The sequence below is a fragment of the Silene latifolia genome, unplaced genomic scaffold (assembly GCF_048544455.1).
Source record: "Silene latifolia isolate original U9 population unplaced genomic scaffold, ASM4854445v1 chrun_scaffold_16, whole genome shotgun sequence".
In the NCBI taxonomy this organism is placed as follows: Eukaryota; Viridiplantae; Streptophyta; class Magnoliopsida; order Caryophyllales; family Caryophyllaceae; genus Silene; species Silene latifolia.
This window is the reverse complement of record NW_027413123.1, coordinates 3,763,990-3,788,890: the sequence shown is the minus strand read 5'-3', so window position 1 is coordinate 3,788,890 and position 24,901 is coordinate 3,763,990. Positions and strand designations below refer to the sequence as shown.

At 41.5% G+C, this 24,901-nt stretch overlaps 1 protein-coding gene across 1 annotated transcript; it reads left to right on the top strand.

Annotated features, from left to right (window-relative positions):
• Positions 1–24,048: 24,048 nt before the first annotated feature.
• On the top strand, positions 24,049–24,605 carry LOC141637317 (uncharacterized). Its single transcript, XM_074446875.1, has 3 exons — positions 24,049–24,060; positions 24,162–24,416; positions 24,459–24,605. Exons 1-3 carry the CDS (start codon positions 24,049–24,051, stop codon positions 24,603–24,605), a joined length of 414 nt encoding a protein of 137 aa, XP_074302976.1.
• Positions 24,606–24,901: the final 296 nt, after the last annotated feature.

Sequence of the window (24,901 nt, the reverse complement as noted above, 5' to 3'; positions counted from 1 at the left end):
TTGCATTTAAAGCTTTGTCTTTCCGTTGGCCTAGCACCGCTCCTAGTGCATAGTCACTGGCATCACACTTTATCTCAAACGGCAAGTCCCAGTTGGGAGGCTGTATGATCGGCGTAGAGACTAAAGCCTGCTTTAACCTGTTAAAAGCAGAAATACACTCATCAGTAAACACAAAAGGGGCATCCTTAAGTAGCAGTTGTGTAAGTGGTTTAGCAATTTTAGAGAAATCCTTGATAAACCGGCGATAAAACCCGGCATGACTAAGGAAACTTCTCACTCCTTTGACATTAACAGGAGGAGGTAATTGCTGAATCACTTCCACTTTTGCTTTATCAACTTCTATTCCCCTATCAGAAACTAAGTGCCCTAAAACAACTCCCTCGTTGACCATGAAATGGCACTTCTCCCAGTTAAGCACGAGATTAACCTCAATGCAGCGCTGCAACACTTTATCAAGGTTAGACAGACAGTTAGAAAAATCATTCCATAAACACTGAAATCGTCCATGAAAACTTCCATAATAGACTCAATATACTCTGAAAATATCCCCATCATACACCTTTGGAAGGTGGCAGGGGCATTACATAAACCAAAAGGCATCCTGCGATAAGGAAACACACCCTGAGGACAAGTAAAAGTAGTCTTAGCTTGATCGTCTGGGTGAATAGGGATCTAAAAGAACCCTGAATACCCGTCTAAATAGCAGAAAAACTTATGAGAAGCTAACCTTTCTACCATCTGATCAATAAAAGCAAGGGGAAAGTGATCTTTCTTGGTGGCGGTATTCAGCTGTCTGTAATCTATACACATCCGCCAACCAGTCACTACTCGAGTGGGTATTAACTCATTTTTGTCATTCCTAACCACGGTAGTCCCTCCTTTCTTCGGGACCACCTGCACTGGACTCACCCATTTAGAATGACCAACAGAATAGATAATACCTGCGTCGAGCAGCTTCATTACCTCAGCCATCACAACATCTTGCATCTTCTCGGTTCACCACGCTAGCCACATGTCTCGCAAGGTTTGTGATCTTCCTCCAGCTCTATCCTGTGCATACAAATATCGGGACTAATCCCCTTGATATCGTCCAAAGAATAACCCAAAGCTTTTCTGTTTTTCTTAAGCACAGCTAACAAAGAAGTCAGCTGATCATTATCAAGCTTAGCACTAACAATGACTGGATATCGCTCAGTATCATCTAAGAAAACATATTTTAGATGAGAGGGAAGAGGCTTACGCTCAGGCACCTTTACCTCAATGGAGCAAAGGGTACTGATCACCTGTTCCACTTGCTCTCCCTCAGCGTCGGTGTGTTCACGCTCATCTAAATCATCTATAAGCAAATCCAACATAGCGTCATCGTCATCTGGGTTATCTGCACACTCATCCAAAAGCATAAGAGCTTCTAGTGGGTCCTTCATAAAAGAACCCGACCAGAAGTCATAAATAGACTCGTCAATAATATCAACTGAATAACATGTATCCTCTATCATTGGCGGAGCTAAGGTACTAGGCAGACTGAAAGTGATCGCATCATCCCCTACTGCAAGAGTCAAACGCCCTTGTTTGACATCAATAATGGCCCCAGCTGTACAAAGGAACGGTCTTCCTAATATAATTGGGGTCCGTGTGTCCTCAGCTATGTCTAAAACAATGAAGTCTACTAGTATAAAGAACTTGCCTATTTTCACAGGCACGTCCTCTAAGACACCCAAGGGTCTCCTAACAGATCTATCAGCCATCTGTAGGGTAATATTCGTCAATTTAAGATGACCCATATTCAATTTCTTGCAGATAGATAGGGGCATGACACTGACGCTGGCTCCTAAACCACAAAGAGCCTTATCAATAACCACATTGCCTATAATACAGGTAATAGAGAGAAGCTGCCCGGGTACTTCATTTTAGGTGGAGCCCTATTTAAAAGTAAATTACTAGACTCTTCCATAAATGAAACGGTCTCAAATTCACTTAACTCTCTCTTGCGCGTCACAATATCTTTCATGAATTTGGCGTAAGTAGGTACCTGGGTAACAAGTTCGGTAAAAGGGACAGTTACCTGGAGGTTCTTGACAACGTCCACAAACTTACCGTACTATCGCTCGACCTTCGCGTCCTTCAGACGACTTGGAAAGGGTACTCTGGTAGCAATGAGTGGACCCGCAACTTTCTCTTTACCTTTATCAGTGCGCGACGTCTTCACATCAGGGGAAGATAACACGGTAGCGGAATTAGATGTCAAAATAGGGTCTCCGCTGGTTCTGGGACTCGATCAAGTACTTTCCTCACTCGATCGAGTGGTTTTATCTTGGAATTTACTCGATCGAGCTGTTTGAACCACTCAATCGAGCTCTTTTGTTTCAGGCTCACTCGATCGACCATTTTGTTCACTCGATCGAGTGATTTCTTTAACTATTTCACTCGATCGAGTAAGAATATCACTTGATCGAGCATCTATAAATTGGGCACTACTCGATCGACCATAGTTATCACTCGATCGAGTGATTGGATGGATTATTTCACTCGATCGAGTAGAAATTTCACTCGATCGAGTGTCTGGACAGCACGCAGCAAGGATATCGTCCATAAACTCATCCAAATCATCATCCGGGGTATTATCAGCTGTCACAACCCCGTCTTCTGGTATTTTTGGCCCCTCATGAGCAAGGCCACTTCGGAGATTCGTTGCATTAACTGGGTCGCATGTAGGTGGATGGTTAGCTTAGTCTTTCGCGAGTGTTAATTGTGCAACTTGTTCTCTTAACTCCACGATAACAGTTTCATTCCTATTACGTTTCTGCCCAAACTGTTGTGTTAAGTTCAACATCAAGTACTTCAATTCGGCAATTTCCCCGTTCGTAGAAGGAGAGACTGTAATACTCCGTATTTATGAGTCTTCGGGTACTCTATCGAGTAGGCCTTACTCTGTCGAGTAAGGGTAAGTTGCGTTTTAGAAAAGTTTCTGACCTGTTGGGTACTCGATCGAGTAACTAGGATACTCGATCGAGTAAGGGGTACTCGATCGAGTACCTTGGGTACTCGATCGAGTAGCCTGGTTTCTGACGGGGAGTTTTCTCGGGTTTTGTTAATTATGCGATTAAGATATATAACCTTCCGTCATTGTTTCTAAATCACTTTTGCAAAACCTAATTTACTGTTTAAGAGAGAAAGCAAGCAAGTTCACCATCTTAATCGCATTGTTAGCAATTTCCGGAGTTTGGAAGGTCAGTTCTCATCGTTGATTATACCGTTGAGTTCCTTGCGTCGAGGGTAAGATCTATGTACCCTTTTTATTGTCTTTCCTTTGTTTTGGTTAAACCCTAATATAGGGATTTGGGGGTTTATGAGTAGTATGTGATTTGGTAGCGTTTGTATGTTGTATGATAGGAGGAGGTTTCATAGAGGAACCTTTTTGATACAGCAGTAGAGACCGTCTGATAGTGTGCTTTCCAGGTAGGATTTTCTACTCAGTATTAGTCCCATAATGGGATGATTGTTGATGTGTTGAGTTTGATTGTTTGATATAGTAATTGTATTGTGACGGTTGTGATTGTGATTGTTGTCTATGGTTCTCGAGGCGTGTCCTCGGCTGAGTGGGGTCACTTGCGGGAGTGGCTTCACGCCCTAGTTTTGCCTTCTGTGGAACCCGCCACAGAAGGGATTTGCACATTAATGGACAGGGTTATCGCTCACTATGTGGAGCGGGGATTTGTGGGTATGGCGGTCCCCCATCGGCGAAATGGTGGTCCGGTGGACGATCGTGATTGAGATGATTGGAATTGGTGTGATCAGTGTGTGTGTGACATTAAGTCGTCTGTTTATGTTATTGTTAATATATATTGAGTTGTGTGATTAGTATCGACCCTGTTGTTTTCTAAACTGCGGTGATCCATTCGGGGATGGGGAGCGGATATTGAGCAGTATGAGATGAGTAGTAAATCGGGATAGCCGGGATTGCCACGACATGATGATAGGAGTCTTCCGTTTGTAGCTTATTAGTTTATTTACATTTCGATTAGAACGAGAAATCAGTTTGAGAACATGTATTACACTTTTGGTTTGGTTTTGAGAATTGTAACTCTTCACTAAGTATTTATATTTAAACGTTGTTTCTTCATTGTTTATTTGATTATCATTGCCTCGGGTAACCGAGATGGTAATATCTTCATACCTGAGTGGTCCTGGTAAGGCACTTGGAGTATGGGGGTGTTACAAATGGTATCAGAGCGACGATCCTGAAACCTGTAACCAATGAACCTAATGACCATAGGGAGTCAATTAAAATGAACCCGGGGTAAAAGTTGTAGGAGCTAATGCAAAGGCTTGGGAGACGTCCTAAAGTCGCGAACTTGCCCTACAATTTTGAACTGGTCACATGGGGGGTGTATGTCAAGGTCGTATGTGTTATTTGGTTAGCTTGTGTAAGAATGTGATGAAGTGTGTGTAATTGTTGGATGTTTGAAGTAGAAAGTTGAGAATGTGAAAGAAAGGTTAATGATATATGTAGACTTGTTGTTGGAGTGATAACATGTTGGATGTTTAGAAGGTGGCATTTAATAACATGATATAATGATCTCGTAGATCGTACGAAAAGATGCGTAGCATTATATGCTTAGTTATGATATAATATGTGGTTTTATAAAGTTTTTAGCATGTTAGCATATGATATAGCATGCGGGTAGCGTTTCTGAGTTAGCATGACTCGATCGAGTGGGACTGACTTGATCGGGTGGGTTTTTGACGATTTTGAGTCGAGAATCGTGTTTTTGGGCACTCGATCGAGTACCTCGGGCACTCGATCGAGTAGGGGGTCACTCGATCGAGTAGCCTAGCTACTCGGTCGAGTATGTTAGAGATCGGAAGGTCCGTTAGGGTCGATGTTGGGGCACTCGATCGAGTATGGTGGGCACTCGATCGAGTAGCCCGTTACTCGATCGAGTATGTTTGGGAACTCGATCGAGTAGGGGTCTGGGCAGCGTGTTTTCTTGTTTTGAGGTTTTGGCGCGTATGTTTATATCCACCCCTTTTTCTATGATAGTTTCAAGATGTCGCCCAAGAAGACTGCTTTGTATGCGAGAGCTGAGCTTATGAACATAGATGACATCGTTAAGATGTCGGAGCATCAAGATGCTCTCACTGAGGCTTTAAAGACTGTGGGGAAAGATAAGGATAAGGATAAGGAGAAGGAGGTTGATCATTCTAAAATCAGCCTCTATATCGCGAGGTTTAACCCGAAAGAGTACAAGGGAGTTGGGGAGCCTAACCTTCTTGATAGTTGGCTTAGAGAGATGGAGAACATATTAGATTTGGTTCACTTTATCCCGATGAGATGAGAGTGGAACAAGTCTGCGTTCTATCCGAGGGAGGCACTGTGGCAGTGGTGGAATATAGTGAAAGTGAGTGCTAAGGAGATATATACAAACCAAGGTTTATCTGCTATACCTTGGGAGGAGTTTCGTAGGGCTGTGAGAAAGGAGTTCGTGCGGGGAGCATGTGAGGAGTAAGTTGAGAGAGGAGTTTGACAGTTTTAAGATGACCGCCGAGATGTCTCGTGGCCGAGTACTACAGGCGATTCAATGAGAAGTCTAGGTATCTTTGAGGATATGGGTTTGAGTGAGGAGAATCTGGCGTTGAGGTTTGAGAGGGGGTTGACCCCTAAGATTATGGATAAGTTACCCGTGGGAATCCTTACTGATGTTAAGGAAGCTTATGAGAGGGCTGGGAGAGCTGAGAGGTTGGTGGAGATGGCTCAGGAGAGGTCAGGTGGTGAGAAAAGGAAGTCTGAGAGTGAGGGTGGTGGCCAATCTAATCACAAGAAAGGAAACCACAATCAGTCTAAGGGGTTTTCTTCTGGGTCAGGGTTCAGTGCTGGGACTTCCTTTGGGCGTGGCCGTGGAAGTGTTATTGGTAGTTGGGGAGTGACCTGCTATAGCTGTGGTGGTGTAGGCCACAAGAGACAATTGTGCACAAGTGCATCGGGATCTTTCCAGAGACCTCGCAGAGCTACGCGAGCAACAGACCGGCTGGGTCATGGCCAAACCGGGGAAGTCAGAGTTACCAGAGTGGAGGCAACCGCAACGACGGTAATTCTTATCAGAAACCCCCATCGAACAACAACAACAATCAAGGGTCGGGTGCTAAGCCGACCACATCAGCCAGTACTGTCCGGGGAGGTGGACAGAAGACCAGTGGAAAGTTATTCATGATGGAGAAGAAAGCAGCTGAGGAGGATGCTCACGTTATCACCGGTACTTTCCTTGTTAATGGTATTCCTACCTTTGTTTTGTTTGATTCGGGGGCTTCTCAGTCGTTTGTGTCTTCAAGTCATGTTAAGCGGTTGGGTTTGAGGGTATATGAGTCTGTTAGTGAGCAAGTTTTTATACCTTCGGGTGAGTCTATATCATGTGGGAGATTGTTTAGAGATATATCTATGATAGTTGGGCAAGTTGATCTACCTGTAGACTTGCTAGAGTTTCCTTTTGACGGTTTTGAGATGATAGTCGGGATGGATTGGTTAGGAAAGTATAAAGCTAAGATAGACTGTCATCAAAAGAAAGTGTCTTTAAGAGGTCCTAAGGGTGTTAGTGTGTCTTATCGTGGGTTTCTAGTCAAACCTAAAGTTAAGTTGATTGCAGCTGTCACCTTGAAGTCTTATCTGAGGAAGGGATGTCCTTTGATCTTGTGCCATGTGAGAGATGACCGGATAGAGAGTCCGACAGTTGATGAGATACCAGTGGTGGGAGAGTTTGCCGACGTTTTTCCCCGACGAGATTCCGGGTTGCCACCGAAGAGGGAGATAGATTTCACCGTTGAGTTGAAACCGGGGACGGGGCCAATCTCTAAGGCACTCGTATCGGGGTCCTAAGGAGACGGAGGAGCTTAGGAAGCGATTGGATGATTTAATAGAGAAGGGATACATTAGACCTAGTGTATCGCTGGGGAGCACCCGATTCTTTTTGTAAAGAAGAAAGATGGGAGTCTGAGGTTGTGCATAGATTACAGGGAGCTGAATCGAGTGACGGTGAAGAACAAGTATCCTTTGCCAAGGATAGATGACCTGTTTGATCAGTTGAGTGGTGCATCAGTATTTTCTAAGATTGATTTGAGGTCGGGGTACCATCAGGTGAAGATTAGAGAGGTGGACATACCAAAGACAGCTTTCACGTCGAGGTATGGCCATTATGAGTATGTGGTGATGCCGTTTGGGTTGTCTAATGCATCGGCAGTGTGTACGGATTTGATGAATAGAATCTTCAGACAGTTCTTGGACCAGTTTGTGGTGGTATTTATCGACGACATCTTAGTCTATTCTAAGACTAAGGAGGAGCATGAGGAGCATCTGAGGATCGTGTTGCAAACGTTGAGGGAGCATGATTTGTATGCTAAGCTGTCCAAGTGTGAGTTCTGGTTAGAGAAAGTTGCTTTTAAGGGGCATGTGATCTCTAAGGAGGGAGTGGTCAGTGGATCCGGCGAAGATTGAGGCGAAGGACAAAGTGGGAAGCACCAAAGAATGTTGCTTTGAGATCGGGAGTTTTCTGGGTTTAGCTGGATACTACAGACGGTTCGTGAAAGATTTCTCCAAGATAGCTAGACCTATGACAGCGTTGATGAGAAAAGAGAACAGGTTTCGTTGGGATGAGAGTTGTGAGACGGCGTTCCAAACATTAAAGGAGCGTTTGACCACGCTCCCGTCTTAGCATTACTGAAGGGAGCGAGAACTTTGAGGTTTATACAGATGCCTCACAGAATGGGTTGGGATGTGTGTTGATGCAGAATGGTAAAGTGATTGCCTATGCTTCTAGGCAATTGAAGCCTTATGAGGAGAACTACCCTACTCATGATCTGGAGTTGGGTGCGGTGGTGTTTGCTCTCAAGATTTGGAGATATTACCTTTATGGAGCAATCTTTAAGGTATTTTCTGATCACAAGTGTAATACCCCGTATTTTATATAATCGATTAAACGAATATTATTATATATTAGTTATTATACATTTTATATTACTATTAAGTCGGGTTAATTGTTGAGTCGATAATTACGTTAATTATTTTACTTGACTCGCGTTGTATCGATCTAAGTTAATTGAGACGGGTTTATACGGAATTCGAAATGTGAGCCAACCCATTTACCCTCGACCCATTGGAGTTGGCCCAATAACATGTTCAGCCCATTTAACCCTAACCCTAACCCTAAACCTAATAGTACCCTAATCCCTCAACCCGCCTCCCTCAACACGCCTGCCTCTTTCATCAGCCTCCATATCAACTTTCACGCATAGAGAGAGAGAGAGAGAGTGGCTGTGGGTGATTGACGGCACAGCAGGGAAGATCTAGGGGCTTTTGTCGACGGCCGTGGGCAACCCTGGTGGCGGCTGTGGCGGCAGAAAAGGTAAGAGTTCAACCCATCTCCTCTGTTTTAGTATTGATGTCGGGTTTTGTGGGTGGTTGCGTGTCTGATAGGGGCATTTCTGGTGGTTGTTGACGGGGTATAGGGGTAGGGTGGTTAGTGACGAGTGTTGTGGTGGTGGTTATGGTGGTTTTGGGCAGTGGAAATGGCGGCAGGAGGTGTTGTCGACAGGGGGTAGACACACGGGTTTTCATACGGGTTTTCAGGTGGGTTAGATTGGTTAAGTTTGGGGTGGCGCCACCGTGGACTCGGGGAGGTCGAACCGGCGCGCCACGACTCTGGGTGCACTGCTTGACGGCGAGTAGGATGGTGGTTGTTTGGCAGGGGGTGGTTGTTGGTTGCGGTGGTGGTAAGAGATAAACAGGGGGTGTTTGGTGAGGCACGGTGGTGAACCAGGCCAGTTGACGGCCCTGGTTCGACTTCGCCGGCGGCGATCGACAGTGGGGCTTGGTTGTGGGTGGTCAAGTTGAAGTGGGGAGCTGGCCTGGTGGTTGTCGGGGTGGTTCAGGCGGCGCGTGAGGGGTGTGAGCGAGAGTGAAGGTGTGGGTCGTGTTTAATCGGGTTATTCGAATTGTTTTAGTTTTGAAACGGGTTTTCATAATTTAAATCGTTATAATTCGTAATGGGTCGTATTCTTATTTATTTAATTTAATTCCCGAGTTATTTAAATAATTAAAGACGGGTTTCGAGTCGGGTTTGTTAAAAGAGAAAAGTTACTATAACGGGAAAGTTTCCATTTTAAGAAATTCTATTTTTAGTAACCTTCTATTTTGGGAAGTTGGGTCAAATACTAATCGGGTTATTTTAGTTATCAGTTGGGCATAAGTTTGGTGTCGGGATTGTATTTCGGGAAAGCTTCTATTTTTGGGAGATTTCTATATTTAGTAGTTAGTAATTATAAATATTATAATTGTTTTAGGTGACGGATTCGTGAAGGATCGATAATCAGATTCGTTGCTTTATTTTCTAAACTGCTTGAACTACTTAATTGGATTTGCTGGCACTTTGAGGTAGGGAAATACACTTGACTTATTATCGTTGTTGTTTAATTGTGTTGACTTGATTCGTGGTTGTTGATTTACGTTATGATCCATATATGGGAAGGTGATTGACTGAATTGATCGTATTGAGTATGATATCACAACATCGAGTAACCGGCATGATTTTATGATTTATCAGTTCAGTGATTTATATATATATATGTTGTGTTGCATTAATTTATGTTGAGCATCTCATATGCATTGGAGTTGGAGGATAGTGTAGGAGTGACGATGTTGAGATACGATGTGAGTTGTGATAAGGCCCAGGCGGGTTCTGCAGGACTTGCCCTGGTGTCCTCAGCTGTGAGCTGACAGATCGGCTACGGTCGATATATATAGTCTACCGGGGATCGGTATGGCTGGGTTGTCCGGGGTATGAGATATGAGATTTGAGTTGAGATGGAGATGGAGGTGACGGAGGAGCATGCATATCATATTTTATTGTTTCATTGTTTTCCCTACTCAGCTTCGCGGCTGACCCTGTGTATTCGTGTACGCCTGTGATGATCCAATTATTGGGAGCAGATTGACAGTATTTCAGAGACTGATGGGAGCTGGCCGGGAAGAGAGCTTGGATGACTGACTTAGTGCCTAGCCCACCTTAGTCTTATTAGTAGTTTTATCAAACTTTATCTTTTGGTCGTATTTTTGGAGGCTTTGTTTAATTCCAGTCGTAATCTCACTATAAACATTTTAATAAAGTACTGTGTTTCTTTCCTTTGTTATCTACTGCCTCGGGTTTCCGAGATGGTAACACCGTCATTTATCTGAGGAGTCCTAGTTCAGGCCCTTAAATAAATGGGGGTGTTACAAAGTGGTATCAGAGCGAACGATCCTCAGGCCTAAACCAATGAGCCCAATGAACATAGGATGTGTCTAATTAAAATGAACCCCTGGATAGAATCATAGGAGCACACTTAGGTGAGGTATGAGTTAGGGGCCCCCTCACACCGAACCAGCCCTCTCGCTTTGACCCGAAACCCCGTGTGTATATGAGAGAAAGGGTAGCAAAGTTGCATGAGGTAGAGCATGAAATTCCTATATCGTTGCCTAAGTGTTAACTGATTGATACATTGATTATTGCATAATCGAGTTGATGTATACCTTGAGACCCATATATTCTAACCATTCTGCAGGACAACGCTACGGTAAGTATTTTGTATGAATGATGACGTGAGCATATGATGTTGTGGAAATGAGAAATAAAATTTTCGAGTTCAGGTTAATAATCAATGAAGTGTTGTGGTAGCCGTGAGTATGAAAATAATTGCGAGTCAATGATAGTTACCTAGTTGGATGTTGAATGATGTGTTGATAGTACTATTATGCCTAGTAATATGCGGTTATGTGATCCCGAAGCCATGCTAGTATAGTATTGTGATAGTAATTAGAAACACTGTTGAATTGCATGTTTTTAGTCATAGCAATCGTGATTTAGATGTAAGGAGTAGATCGAGATGCGAAGGGATTCTATGGGGTAGATGTTTACGTAAGTACAGTGTGAGATTTAAGTTAGGATGGGTTAGTATCGATAGTATGGTTGTAAGAGTTTGGAACATAGAAAATGAATGACTTAGTGTTGAAACTTGTTTTGTTTGATTTTACTCTTTAATTGACCTTACTGCCTTTTTCCTTCTGTTTATTGCCTATGGATGAAAATTTTATGAGAGATAACCTTGGGAGTTAGTGTTCATTTGGCGTTGGTTTCATGCTTATATGATATACGGATTATGAGTAATAAATATTTTAGTGAGTTGTGGTTAGGAAGTTTCTGTGCAGTGATGTTTTGACCAACGATTTTGTAAAAATCCTCATTTAAATTGTATTAATAATTTTCGCATAATTCCAACTCCATCGATCATAAAATTCGCATATGTTTTCAAATTGATAAGCCACGAAGAATTCTTGATGTCTCTATATTAAACGGTAGGTTTTGCAAACTGACCCAAGTTTTGGACCAATTGCTGTCACATGTTTGTTTGGACCAACTGAGTTGTAAAATTCTTTAAAAATGAAATTCTTATGCTTTAGACCTAATTCTTTTTCCCCTGTGTTTTTAACTCTCCGTGTTTTATAAAAATAATATGAATCAAGTTTTAATCGAACGGTTATTTATTCGTGATCTTTGAAAGTTACAACGTGAAACATGACTTGTAAAATGTGTGTTCTAGGTTGAGTTTCATACAGTTATTTGATTAATTCATGAACCTTAGTAATGTGAATTTATAATGCTTTATATGACGATAGTAGCACGCATGTTCAGTAGTTATATATCTTAACAAGTGATAAAATTAAAACTTAGTTGATAACATTGTTGGCATGATAGCATGAGTAAAATTGGATAGCTTAATTTGATTCTTAATCGAGGGTGAAATGTTTATACGAGTCCAGTTGTTTGCATACTTTATATACATTTGGCATGTTGTAATGTCTCTTGGTGTGCATCATATTTGCATAGTGGTCGGATATATATATAAATATAAAACTATATTGTCATATCTGGGTAGGTTGATGGCGTTAAAAGTTAATTGATTGTTCTAATATACACGCATGAATAATTATAATAATTATGTCTAAGTGTTTACACATGGATGGTAGTAATGAGTATGTCTAAATGTTCACACATGTAGGATGCATCTGAGTTCTAATGTCTTTCATATGAGTTGTGTGCCCATCGTTATATTTATTACCGTCATCGCATTAAGTTATTTCAGTTGGACCTACACCTATAACATGATAATAAACGGTGTTGTTATTCCTTATTGAATATGTTCGTTATTACGATGTCATAAAATGCTAAAGTGATTCTTGCAATTGTATGGGTGTGATATAAAGGAAACTGTTTGATATAACACGACAATTGACATATCTATATTCTCGAGTCGTTACTATCAATTATATTATAATAAAGATTGTTATGATAACTATGTTGACAATTATAATAGGATAACCCTTTGATGATTCACATGATATGCATTGGTTTAAATGATAGTCGTTATAGTTACATTTAATTGAGCCTACGAGTTGCCTAATTATTCAATCATGCAAATCAAAGAAATTGTTCAAGTTGCTAATCTTTTATCATAGCTAGTGTTCTATAAAGTATATGATGGCAAATGTATATGTTTAAACTATTTATACAATATCTTTGTTTTGCTGAAAATGAATTATACTAAGTTCTTTGGACACAATTGAATGATATGGTTGCTAAGATGTTAAACACATGAGGGATATGGAAGGAATGTTGTCGTTGTCATAAATCATATGTTGTTACTTTTATTGGGAAATATGTTTTCAGAATTGATATTGTGCAAACAATTTTGATAATTTAAAATATGAATGATGTGTATGTTGTTGATTGCTTAAAGTCATCGGCCTAATTCGTGACCTAAACCAGTGAGTGAGTAAATGGTTGTACGGACATGTCAATAAGATCATGTGATTGTGAGGGATAGCAGTGGTAGATCTGTTTCCTGTGATATGTTTACAAATGTGAGAAGTTTTTAAATTGTTTTGTTGATTTAGCTCTCGCTCGTTCATAGTCTATAATTGATCATCAAATTTGTTTAGTTGTGAAACCGTGTAAACCTTGGTCCCTTTCTTGTTGTCCTTTTAGTTTGATGTAGCGTTTTTAAGTTAAGCATGAGCTAGTAATAAATGTTACTTGTTGACAATCAGTTAATTCCTTAATAAAACCTTGTTTCGACCTTAATATTGATGCGCAATCTCTTATCATGTGTTCCTTCCTGTCACATGTGGTTGATAATGAATTTGTTGCATGGGCATACGAAAATTGAAAAGAGGTTACGATGACGTAACCATGTTTCTAGTCGGGTAGGATTGTAAAATCTTAATGTTTATATTGCACTTGTTTGTAGATTGTAGTTTTGATCAAGTTGATGTTTCGTTGTGGGGTACCTATGCAAATGAGTTCTATATGTTTTGTTCCTACTTCTGTTAGTTGGTTGATGTGTAAAAGGAGAGTGTAGTTAAACTATTGATATTGAGATCGAGATTGGCCACTAGTATTGAGTTGTGGGGCCTTTGTGCCGAGTTACGTTTACGGTCCAGTGTGACCATGGCTATTGAGTTGCTTGAGTTCGAGATCGGAATTTAGATGGAAGATGACGGTGTTCTCAGATGATTATTTAGTTGTTATACATTTGTGTTCTCAGGTAGTTATTAGTTGTAGTTAGTTGGGTTAAGTGAAGATGAGTTAAACTTCGGGACGAAGTTTATTTTTAGGAGGCGTAATGTAACATTTCGTGTCTGTTATGTTTAATTGATGTGTCAAAAGTGTGTGTTAACTGTGTTAGAAATGCGTGACGTCCGTATGTACGATATAAAATACCCTTCTGAGGTTTGAGTACGGGAGCGAACTTCGGGACGAAGTTCATTTTAAGGGGGGAAGACTGTAATACCCCGTATTTTATATAATCGATTAAACGAATATTATTATATATTAGTTATTATACATTTTATATTACTATTAAGTCGGGTTAATTGTTGAGTCGATAATTACGTTAATTATTTTACTTGACTCGCGTTGTATCGATCTAAGTTAATTGAGACGGGTTTATACGGAATTCGAAATGTGAGCCAACCCATTTACCCTCGACCCATTGGAGTTGGCCCAATAACATGTTCAGCCCATTTAACCCTAACCCTAACCCTAAACCTAATAGTACCCTAATCCCTCAACCCGCCTCCCTTAACACGCCTCCCTCTTTCATCAGCCTCCATATCAACTTTCACGCATAGAGAGAGAGAGAGAGTGGCTGTGGGTGATCAACGGCACAAACAGGGAAGATCTAGGGGCTTTTGTCGACGGGCCGTGGGCAACCCCGGTGGCGGGCCGTGTGGCGGCGGGAAAGGTAAGAGTTCAACCCATCTCCTCTGTTTTAGTATTGATGTCGGGTTTTGTGGGTGGTTGCGTGTCTGATAGGGGCATTTCTAGTGGTTGTTGACGGGGTATAGGGGTAGGGTGGTTAGTGACGAGTGTTGTGGTGGTGGTTATGGTGGTTTTGGGCGGTGGAAATGGCGGCAGGAGGTGTTGTCGACAGGGGGTAGACACACGGGTTTTCATACGGGTTTTCAGGTGGGTTAGATTGGTTAAGTTTGGGGTGGCGCCACCGTGGACTCGGGGGAGGTCGAATCGGCGGCGCCACGACTCCTGGGTGCACTGCTTGACGGCGAGTAGGATGGTGGTTGTTTGGCAGGGGGTGGTTGTTGGTTGCGGTGGTGGTAAGAGATAAACAGGGGGTGTTTGGTGAGGCACGGTGGTGAACCGGGCCGGTTGGCTGACCCTAGTTCGACTCGCCGGCGCGATCGACCCGTGTGGGGCTTGGTTGTGGGTGGTCAAGTTGAAGTGGGGAGCCGGCCTGGTGGTTGTCGGGGTGGTTCGGGCGGCGCGTGAGGGTGTGAGCGAGAGTGAAAGTGTGGGTCGTGTTTAATCGGGTTATTCGAATTGTTTTAGTTTTGAAACGGGTTTTCATAATTTAAATCGTTATAATTCGTAATTGGTCGTATTCTTATTTATTTAATTTAATTCCCGAGTTATTTAAATAATTAAAGACGGGTTTCGAGTCGGGTTTGTTAAAAGAGAAAAGTTACTATAACGGGAAAGTTTCCATTTTAAGAAATTCTATTTTTAGTAACCTTCTATTTTGGGAAGTTGGGTCAAATACTAATCGGGTTATTTTAGTTATCAGTTGGGCATAAGTTTGGTGTCGGGATTGTATTTCGGAAAGCTTCTATTTTGGGAGATTTCTATATTTAGTAGTTAGTAATTATAAATATTATAATTGTTTTAGGTGACGGATTCGTGAAGGATCGATAATCAGATTCGTTGCTTTATTTTCTAAACTGCTTGAACTACTTAATTGGATTTGCTGGCACTTTGAGGTAGGGAAATACACTTGACTTATTATCGTTGTTGTTTAATTGTGTTGACTTGATTCGTGGTTGTTGATTTACGTTATGATTCATATATGGGAAGGTGATTGACTGAATTGATCGTATTGAGTATGATATCACAACATCGAGTAACCGGCATGATTTTATGATTTATCAGTTCAGTGATTTATATATATATATATATATATATATATATATATATATATATATATATATATTGTGTTGCATTAATTTATGTTGAGCATCTCATATGCATTGGAGTTGGAGGATGGTGTAGGAGTGACTATGTTGAGATACGGTGTGAGTTGTGATAAGGCCCAGGCGGGTTCTGCAGGAGTTGCCCTGGTGTCCTCAGCTGCGAGCTGGCAGATCGGCTACGGTCGATATATATAGTCTACCGGGGATCGGTATGGCTGGGTTGTCCGGGGTATGAGATATGAGATTTGAGTTGAGATGGAGATGGAGGTGACGGAGGAGCATGCATATCATATTTTATTGTTTCATTGTTTTCCTACTCAGCTTCGCGGTGACCACGTATTCGTGTACGCCCGTGATGATCCAATTATTGGGGAGCAGATTGACAGTATTTCGTTTCGATGGGAGCTGGCCGGGAAGAGAGCTTGGATGACTGACTTAGTGCCTAGCCCACCTTAGTCTTATTAGTAGTTTTATCAAACTTTATCTGTTGGTCATATTTTTGGAGGCTTTGTTTAATTCCAGTCGTAATCTCACTATAAACATTTTAATAAAGTACTGTGTTTCTTTCCTTTGTTATCTACTGCCTCGGGTTTCCGAGATGGTAACACCGTCATTTATCTGAGGAGTCCTAGTTCAGGCCCTTAAATAAATGGGGGTGTTACAACAAGAGTCTCAAGTACATCTTCACTCAAAAGGAGTTGAACATGAGACAGAGGAGGTGGATGGAGCTGATTGGCGATTACGACATGGAAATCATCTACCATGAAGGGAAGGCCAATGTTGTTGCTGATGCTTTGAGTAGGAAGAGTGTACATTCTTTGTGTACAGCTATATCTTTGATGAGGCTGAGAGATGAGGTAGCGAGGTTTGGGATACATATGATGCAGAAAGGAGATGCCATGGGTGATATGACAGTACAACTTGAGTTTTATGATGACATTCGAGGTAAGCAGGCATTGGATCCTAAGATAGTTGAGTGGAGAGCTGGAGTAGAGAAAGGGACAGTGTCCCGATTTTCTATTCATACAGATGGTAGTTTGAGGTTTGATGGTAGGTGGGATGTTCCTAATGATGAGTAGTTGAAAAAGACAATCATGACAGAGGCGCATTGTACACCATACTCAGTACATCCGGGTGGCGACAAACTATACAAGGATTTGAAGAAAACGTTTTGGTGGCCTGGGATGAAGAAAGAGACAGCTGAGTTTGTGTCTCGTTGTTTGACATGCCAGAGAGTTAAAGGGGAACAAATGACGACCACGGGTAAGATTCATCTTTAGAGGTACCGAGTGGAAGTGGGAATCCATTTCCATGGATTTTATCGTGGGTTTGCCAAAGAGTCAACAAGGTAACAACATGATTTGGGTAATAGTGGATCGACTGACCAAGTCAGCTCACTTTGTCCTAATGAAAGATACATGGACTAAGGCACAATTGGCTATGGCCTATCGAAAGAACGTGCTTAAGTTACATGGAGTCCCTAAGGACATAGTGTCTGACAGAGATGCGAGATTTATATCAAGGTTTTGGAAGGAGTTGCAGGAATCGTTGGGAACAACTTTGAAGATGAGTACAACATTTCATCCTGCGCAGACCACGGACAGATCGAGAGAACAATCAAGACTCTTGAGGATATGTTGCGAGCTTGTGTGATGGACTTTGGTGGTAGGCGGGAACGGAGGTTGGACTTGATAGAATTTTCTTATAATAAAAGCTATCACACTAGTATTGGCATGGCACCGTTTGAGGCTTTGTATGGGAGGAGATGTAGGAGTCCAATCTGTTGGGACGATAGTCTTTGAGCAAAGGGTTTTAGGAGCGAGAGATGGTGCATGAGATGGTGGAACAGTTAAGATGATCGGGGAACGGATGAGGGCGATTCGGGATAGGCAAAAGAGTTATGCAGATCTACATCGCAGGGACATAGAGTTTCAAGTGAGGGACAAGGTTCTTTTGAAAGTGTCTCCTATGCGTGGGGTTATGAGATTTGGGAAGAAAGGCAAGTTAAGTCAGAAGTTTATCGGGCCTTATGAGATCTTAGAGCGAGTTGGGAAGTTGCATATCGTCCGGCTTTACCAAATTAGTTAGAGAGAGTGCATAATGTGTTTCATGTATCGCAGCTGCGGAAGTATGTGAGTGATCCGTCACATGTGTTAGAGGCAGAGAACTTAGAGCTAGATGAGTCCTTATCATATCTTGAGGTGCCTAAGCAGATTCTTGATCGAAAGGTTAGGAAGACTAGGAGTGGTGAGACAGTTTTGCTTAAGATCCTTTGGTCTAACCACGAGACTGAGGAAGCTACATGGGAACCAGAGGAAGCTATGAAAGAGCGATACCCGTTTCTGTTTGATCAGGTATGTATGGTTACGGGGACGTAACCTTGTTTCTTTTAGGGGGGTAGGAGATGATCGCAAAGAGTTTTAAACCGTTTTTATACCCTTTTTGTATGTTGTGTCGGTATGTTTGTCGGGATGAGTTGGGTTAGTACCATGTTTTATGTTGGCTTTTGTTTTGTTAGTGAGTCGGAAGCGTTGGGGGAGTACCTTTGTTTAGTAGTGGTTTTGAACTTCGGGGACGAAGTTCTTTTTAAGGAGGGAAGACTGTAATACTCCGTATTTATGAGTCTTCGGGTACTCTATCGAGTAGGCCTTACTCTGTCGAGTAAGGGTAAGTTGCGTTTTAGAAAAGTTTCTGACCTGTTGGGTACTCGATCGAGTAACTAGGATACTCGATCGAGTAAGGGGGTAGAAGGAGTAGAAACATTTTTCATTTCTTCATATAATTGAGAAAAAGGAACTCCTTGCTTGTATTTTTGGTAAGCAAGGACACGCTCTATGCTCGCCAGACAATCAATAGGGTCATTCCCCTCCTTGCCACATCTACCACATATCTCCACATGCTCAGTAATTGCACAAACCTGTGCACTCTCACCCATAGCCTCCGTAATCTCAACATTACCTAGACTTTTGCTAGGACTTCCCACTTCAGCTGGCACCAACTCGTTAACTTGCCCACTTCCTCGGGGATTTCCATATTCGGCAACATGAATGGCCATCTCCTCAATAAGACACCACCCTTGATCATCTTCCACGTTTTTAGTGAATATCCCCTTAGCTACACTATCAAGGATAGCTCTCTGGTTTCGATATAACCCGTTGTAAAACTGGGTACATAGGAACCAACGCTTGAAACCATGGTGAGGCACAGAACGGACGAGCTTCTCGAACCTAGTCCAAGCCCCATCCAAGTCTTCGGTAGGCAATTGCTCAAAAGAAGTAATCTGAACTCTCAAAGCATTGGTGCGCTGCGGTGGGAAATATCACCTGTAAAAGGCCAAAGCAAGAGAACTCCAGTCGGTTACACCGGCTGCTTCCCTATCTAAATCCCTCAACCATTCCCGAGCATCATCAGCTAAAGAAAAGGGAAAGAGAACTACCTTCACTTTGTCCTGTGTCACCCCAGCAGCAAGAGTAATGGTAGAGCAATACTCCGTAAATAGCTCTATATGCCTGCACAGATCTTCTTCAGGTACCCCCTTGAAGAGATTTCTCTCGACCAGCTGTATGTAGGATGGGTGCATTCCAAAAGTTCCCGACTCAGTAGTGGGTAGTAAGAAACCTTTTGGAAGGGAAATCCACATTAGGCTTTGAATGGCTGGCTATATTCGGAACTCTGGCAAATAGAGTTTACAAAGCAGAGCAGGTGCGAAGATGTTCTCTTATAGAACAGATAACCTGCAAGACTAATCAAAAACTTTGCAAAAATGAGATCAGTCTCAAGGAATAAATTCCTTGAGACGAGAGACAAACTTAAATAAAGCAACAAAATTGCGCCACCTCCCCGGCAACGGCGCCAAAATTTGACAGGGCAGTCGTATACCTATCAAAAATAACCAATTGGCTCTAACTAATATAGCTAGAGAAGCCGGGTCGATCTCCACAGGGAGATGGGAAAATGTAAGCTTTGTCTAAGTTTGTCACGGTAACCAAATTGGGGGGTTGTATTTGATTGTTTTAAACTAAAAAGACTAATAAAGAGAGGAAAAAGCAAGAGAATAAAGATTAAGCAAATATGGAGAAAGCAGCTAAGACAGTCGGTTCACCATGATCATTCAGTCAAGCAATCTAGGTCTCAGGTCAATGTAAGTATGGTCTGTGGAGCAGTGAATATCTCCTTCCGGTCTCAATTCGCCCTAAAGCACAATTAGCTTAGCTTCCGCCCTCACTACGGTGCCCTAATGTTCGTTACGAGTCTCGCCCTTTCCAACCTTCCGGTCTAGGTCAAGGTTTACTACGATAAAATGACTAATTGCATCGACTCAATTAGACAAAAACAATTAAATGCGGCGATTAACAACAGAGACCACACAAGCACAAGACCTAATATGGCAATTACTATTCCTTCATAATCATGGATTCCCTAGTCTTAGCAAAGAGGGAATTAGCTACACATTACTATCGAATCAACAACAATAATATATAGATAACGAGAATTGAACATGATAATAATAAAAACAGAAGGAACAAATAAGACAATAATGAAAGCAATGGGAGAAAAGCAGAAACAAAATGATAATTGCGATAAAAAGGAGAAATAATACCAATTACAAATCCGAATCCGAGTAGAAAGGAGTAGAAGAAAAGTAAAGTGAGGAAGCAGTAGAAAAAGATAAAGTAGTAGTGAGTGAGGAAGAGTTACGCAGTCTACTCTATTTAGTAGCATACGAAAATCTCCGCCTTAAACCTAATTACAAAATCCCATACGAAATTAGGCGGAAAAACTCTATTACAGGCCAAACCACTCGATCGAGTGGAAATAAACCACTCGATCGAGCAACTAAGCGACAAACCCTTCGATCGAGTGGAAATAAACCACTCGATCGAGTAACTCCTTGTAATGTCTTCTCGATCGAGTAGAAATGTTACTCGATCGTGTAGTCTTCATGATATAAAGCATTCGATCGACTGGAAAAGTAGTCGATCGAGCTATTTTGGCACGTTAGACACTAGGACACCTTCCGAAACCAGCTCACGCGTCTTCAAAGTACTAGATTCCAAGCTCTGATTCCTTGTTTTCCATAAATGCATGCAAATGGGACGAGTTTAGGCTCGATTTATCTTCTCTTTGGTCTATTCCTGCAATTTACACAAAACGAACCAAAGTAGACTATTCGGGGGTATTTGTAGCTAGATGCCACGTAAAATAGCACAGAAATGTGTGTAAAAATGAGGTAAAAACCTTATATAAAATTCACGCATCAGAAAGGTTGAGGCTACAAGTGAAGGGACCGGAGGAAACAAGAAGTAGAATTTCAATCAACACCGTTCGTCTTCTGCCGGTGGAGCCGTGAGTGGAGGTGGTTTTGGCCGTGGTAGGATGACAAGCGGAGCGAGTGGTATGAAGAGACCACAGTGCTATGGAGGCGGAAAGTTTGGTCACAAGATTGTGGAGTGTAGGATTACTGCGAGAAAGAATAGCATGAATAATGTGAATGGAGGATTTAGTAGTGGGACTTTTAATGGATTTAAAACACCAGCGTCTAGCTATGGGAGCAATTGTTTTAATGGATCATGGAATAATCAAAGAAGCTATAACAATAGCAACAACTTTCAGAGTCGCGTTACCAATAGCCAAGGCAATAGAAATGGAGAAAACCAAAATGGCACCGGAAAGCAAGGAGTGGCGTCGACATCTAGAGTGCAAGGTGGTGTGAAAAACAGTGGCAAGTTGTTCATGATAGGAAAAGAGGCAGCTGAGGGAGATGCTCATGTGGTTTCTTGTACTTTTCTAACCAACTCTAAGCCATCTTAGGTTTTATTTGATTCGGGAGCAACCCACTCATTTATATCTAGTGACCATGCTAAAGTGATGGGGTTAGTTGACCTAGTAACAATAAAGGATAAAGTGACAATACCTTCTGGGGAATTGATAATATGCACCAAAATGTTTAGGAATATGAACATCCTTATAGGTAAAGTTTTATTTCCTATGGATTTAATAGAATTTCCGTTAGGAGGTTTTGAGATTATTTTGGGAATGGATTGGTTGAGTAGGAATAGAGCTTTTATAGATTGTTATCAAAAGAAAGTATCTTTGAAAGGACCAAAAGGAGTAAGAGTGTCTTATAGGGGATTTGTGGTGAAACCCAAGGTGAGACTTATATCAACAGTTACCTTAAAGTCTTGTTTGAGGAAGGGAGGATAGTTGATTTTATGCCATGTGTGGGACACGCGTTAGGCGGTAAAAGGCGCGGACGAAATTCCAGTGGTGAGTGAATTTCCGGATGTGTTTCCAGAAGAAATTCCAGGTTTACCTCCGAAGAGAGATGTGGACTTTACTATTGAGCTTAAACCAGGGACTGGACCTATTTTTAAGGCACCTAATAGAATGGGACCCAAGGAGTTAGAGGAGTTGAACAAACAATTGGAAGAATTGCTAGAAAAGGGTTATATAAGACCAAGTGTGTCACCCTGGGGAGCGCCAGTTTTATTTGTTAAGAAGAAGGACGGGAGTATAAGATTGTGCACAGATTACAGGGAGCTGAATAATGTGACGATTAAGAATAAATATCCTTTGCCCAGGATTGATGATTTATTTGATCAGTTAAGTAGAGCTGGAGTTTTCTCTAAGATTGACTTAAGGTCGGGATACCATCAATTGAGAGTTAAGGAAGAGGATGTACCTAAAACTTCCTTTAGAATGAGATATGGACATTACGAGTTTGTAGTTATGCCTTTTGGTTTGACTAATACACCTGCAGTATTTATGGATTTGATGAATAGAGTGTTTAGTCCTTATCTTGATAAGTTTGTAGTAGTCTTTATTGATGACATATTGGTGTACTCTAAGAATAAGGAGGAGCATGAGAAGCATTTAAGAATTATTTTGCAAACCATGAGGGAGAATGATTTATACGCTAAGTTGAGTAAGTGTGAGTTCTGGCTGGATAAAGTAGCATTTTTGGGAAATGTAGTGTCAAAGGAGGGAGTGTCAGTTGATCCAGGTAAGATAGAAGCAGTGTCTAATTGGGAGAGACCAAGGAACGTGGCGGATGTGCGAAGTTTTCTGGGATTGGTTAGCTATTGCAGAGGGTTTGTGAAGGATTTCTCTAAGTTAGCTAAGCCTTTGACTACGTTAATGAGGAAGGAGAATAGGTTTAAGTGGGACGAGAGTTGTGAAATGGCTTTTCTAACCTTGAAGGAGCGTTTGACCACAACACCTATATTAGCTTTACCAGAGGGAAGTAAGGATTTATAGGTATATACTGATGCTTCGAACAATGGATTGGGATGTGTGTTGATGCAAAGAGGGAAAGTAATCACTTATGCTTCAAGACAATTGAGACCATATGAAGAGAATTATCCAACGCACGATCTGGAGTTAGGGGCGGTCGTGTTTGCTCTTAAGTTGTGGAGGCATTATTTATATGGAGCTACTTTTAAGGTATTTTCTGATCATAAGAGCCTTAAGTATATTTACACTTAGAAGGAGCTTAATATGAGACAAAGGAGGTGGATAGAATTGATTGGAGATTATGATATGGAGATAATTTACCATGAGGGAAAAGCTAATGTAGCAGCAGATGCTTTGATTAGGAAGTCGGTTCATGCTTTGTGTTTAGCTATGTCGCGGGTTAAGTTGCAAGATGAATTAAGAGAAATGGGAATTTGTGTGATAAGGAAAGGGGATTCAGTTGGACATTTGACGGTTGAACCATAACTGTATGCGGAAATCCGAGAAAAGCAGAAAGGAGACCCAAAGTTGGACAAGTGGTGTGCGGCCATAGAGGAAGGCGTGCCGTCACGATTTCTTATAGGGGAAGATGGTGGTTTGAGATTCGATAAAAGGTGGTGTGTACCTGATGACGAGGAATTGAAAAGAAAGATTATGTGCATCCTGGAGGGGATACGTTATATAAAAATTTATAGAAGACGTTTTGGTGGCCAGAAATGAAAAAGGAAGTTGCTGAGTTTGTTTCTAGATGTTTGGTTTGCCAAAGGGTGAAAGGTGAGCATAAGAGACCACAAGGGAAAGTACAATCTTTGGATGTACCTGAATGGAAGTGGGAGAGTATTTCTATGGATTTTATCGTTGGTTTGCCTCGTACTCAAAAAGGGAATAATATGATTTGGGTGATAGTAGATCGTTTGACAAAGACAACACACTTTATTCCAATGAAGGGTACCGGGAGTAAGGCTGAGTTAGCTAGAGCATATGTTAAGAATATTGTGAGGTTACACGGAATTCCTAAGGATATTATTTCTAACTGTGATTCGAGGTTTATTTCTAAGTTTTGGCAAGAATTACAGGAGTGTATGGGTGCGACTTTAAAAATGAGCACTACATTTCATCCAGCTACTGATGAACAGACGGAGAGAACTATTCAGACTTTAGAGGACATGTTGAGAGCTTGTGTTTTGGAGTTTGGAGGATCATGGGAAGAGAGGTTGGATTTAATATAATTTTCTTATAACAATACTGTTATCATGCTAGTATTGGTATGTCACCATTTGAAGCTTTGTATGGGAGAAAGTGTAGGAGTCCAGTTTGTTGGGACGATGTCACTGAATCTGTGACATTGGGTCTTGAATTGATTCAGGAGATGATTAAGAAAGTGCATGTGATTAGAGAAAAGATGAGAGCTGCACAAGATCGACAAAAGAGTTATGCAGACCTGAAGAGGAGTGAGATTGAGTTTGCCGTAGGAGACAAAGTGTTGTTAAAAGTATCCCCAATGAAGGGGGTGATGAGATTTGGTAAGAGAGGAAAGTTGAGTCAGAAGTACATTGGACCTTATGAGATTTTAGATAGAATTGGTGAAGTGGCATATCGTCTTGCACTTCCACCAGCTTTGGCAAGAGTTCATAATGTTTTTCATGTTTCACAATTAATGAAGTATGTGAGTGATCCTACTCATGTGTTAGAACTTGAGACAGTCGAATTGGATGAGAATTTGTCTTATGAGGAGGTGGCTAAGGAGATTTCAGACAGAAAGGTGCGGAAAACTAGAAATAGTGAGGTTGTTTTGGTGAAAGTTTTATGATCTAATCATAATGTCGAGGAAGCTACATGGGAAGTTGAAGATGAGATGAAAGAGAAGTATCCTCATTTGTTTGAATAAGGTATGTTAGTTACGAGGACGTAACTCTTTTTTTTTACGGGGGTAGGATATAACACCGTGTTAATTTGTGATCATTTATATTAGTAGTTATTCATATATATGTGTTCGATCATAAATTGTTTGGTTGGTTGAGTAGTAAGAAGCGGTGAACTTCGGGTCGAAGTTATTTTTAAGGAGGGAAGACTGTAATACTCCGTATTTTATTTAATAGTTTATAT

Excerpts from the sequence above, each read along its gene's own strand:
- LOC141637317 (XM_074446875.1), top strand. Across the intron at positions 24,417-24,458 it reads TTGCACTTCCACCAGCTTTG|TATGTGAGTGATCCTACTCA; the intron begins GCAAGAGTTCAT and ends CAATTAATGAAG.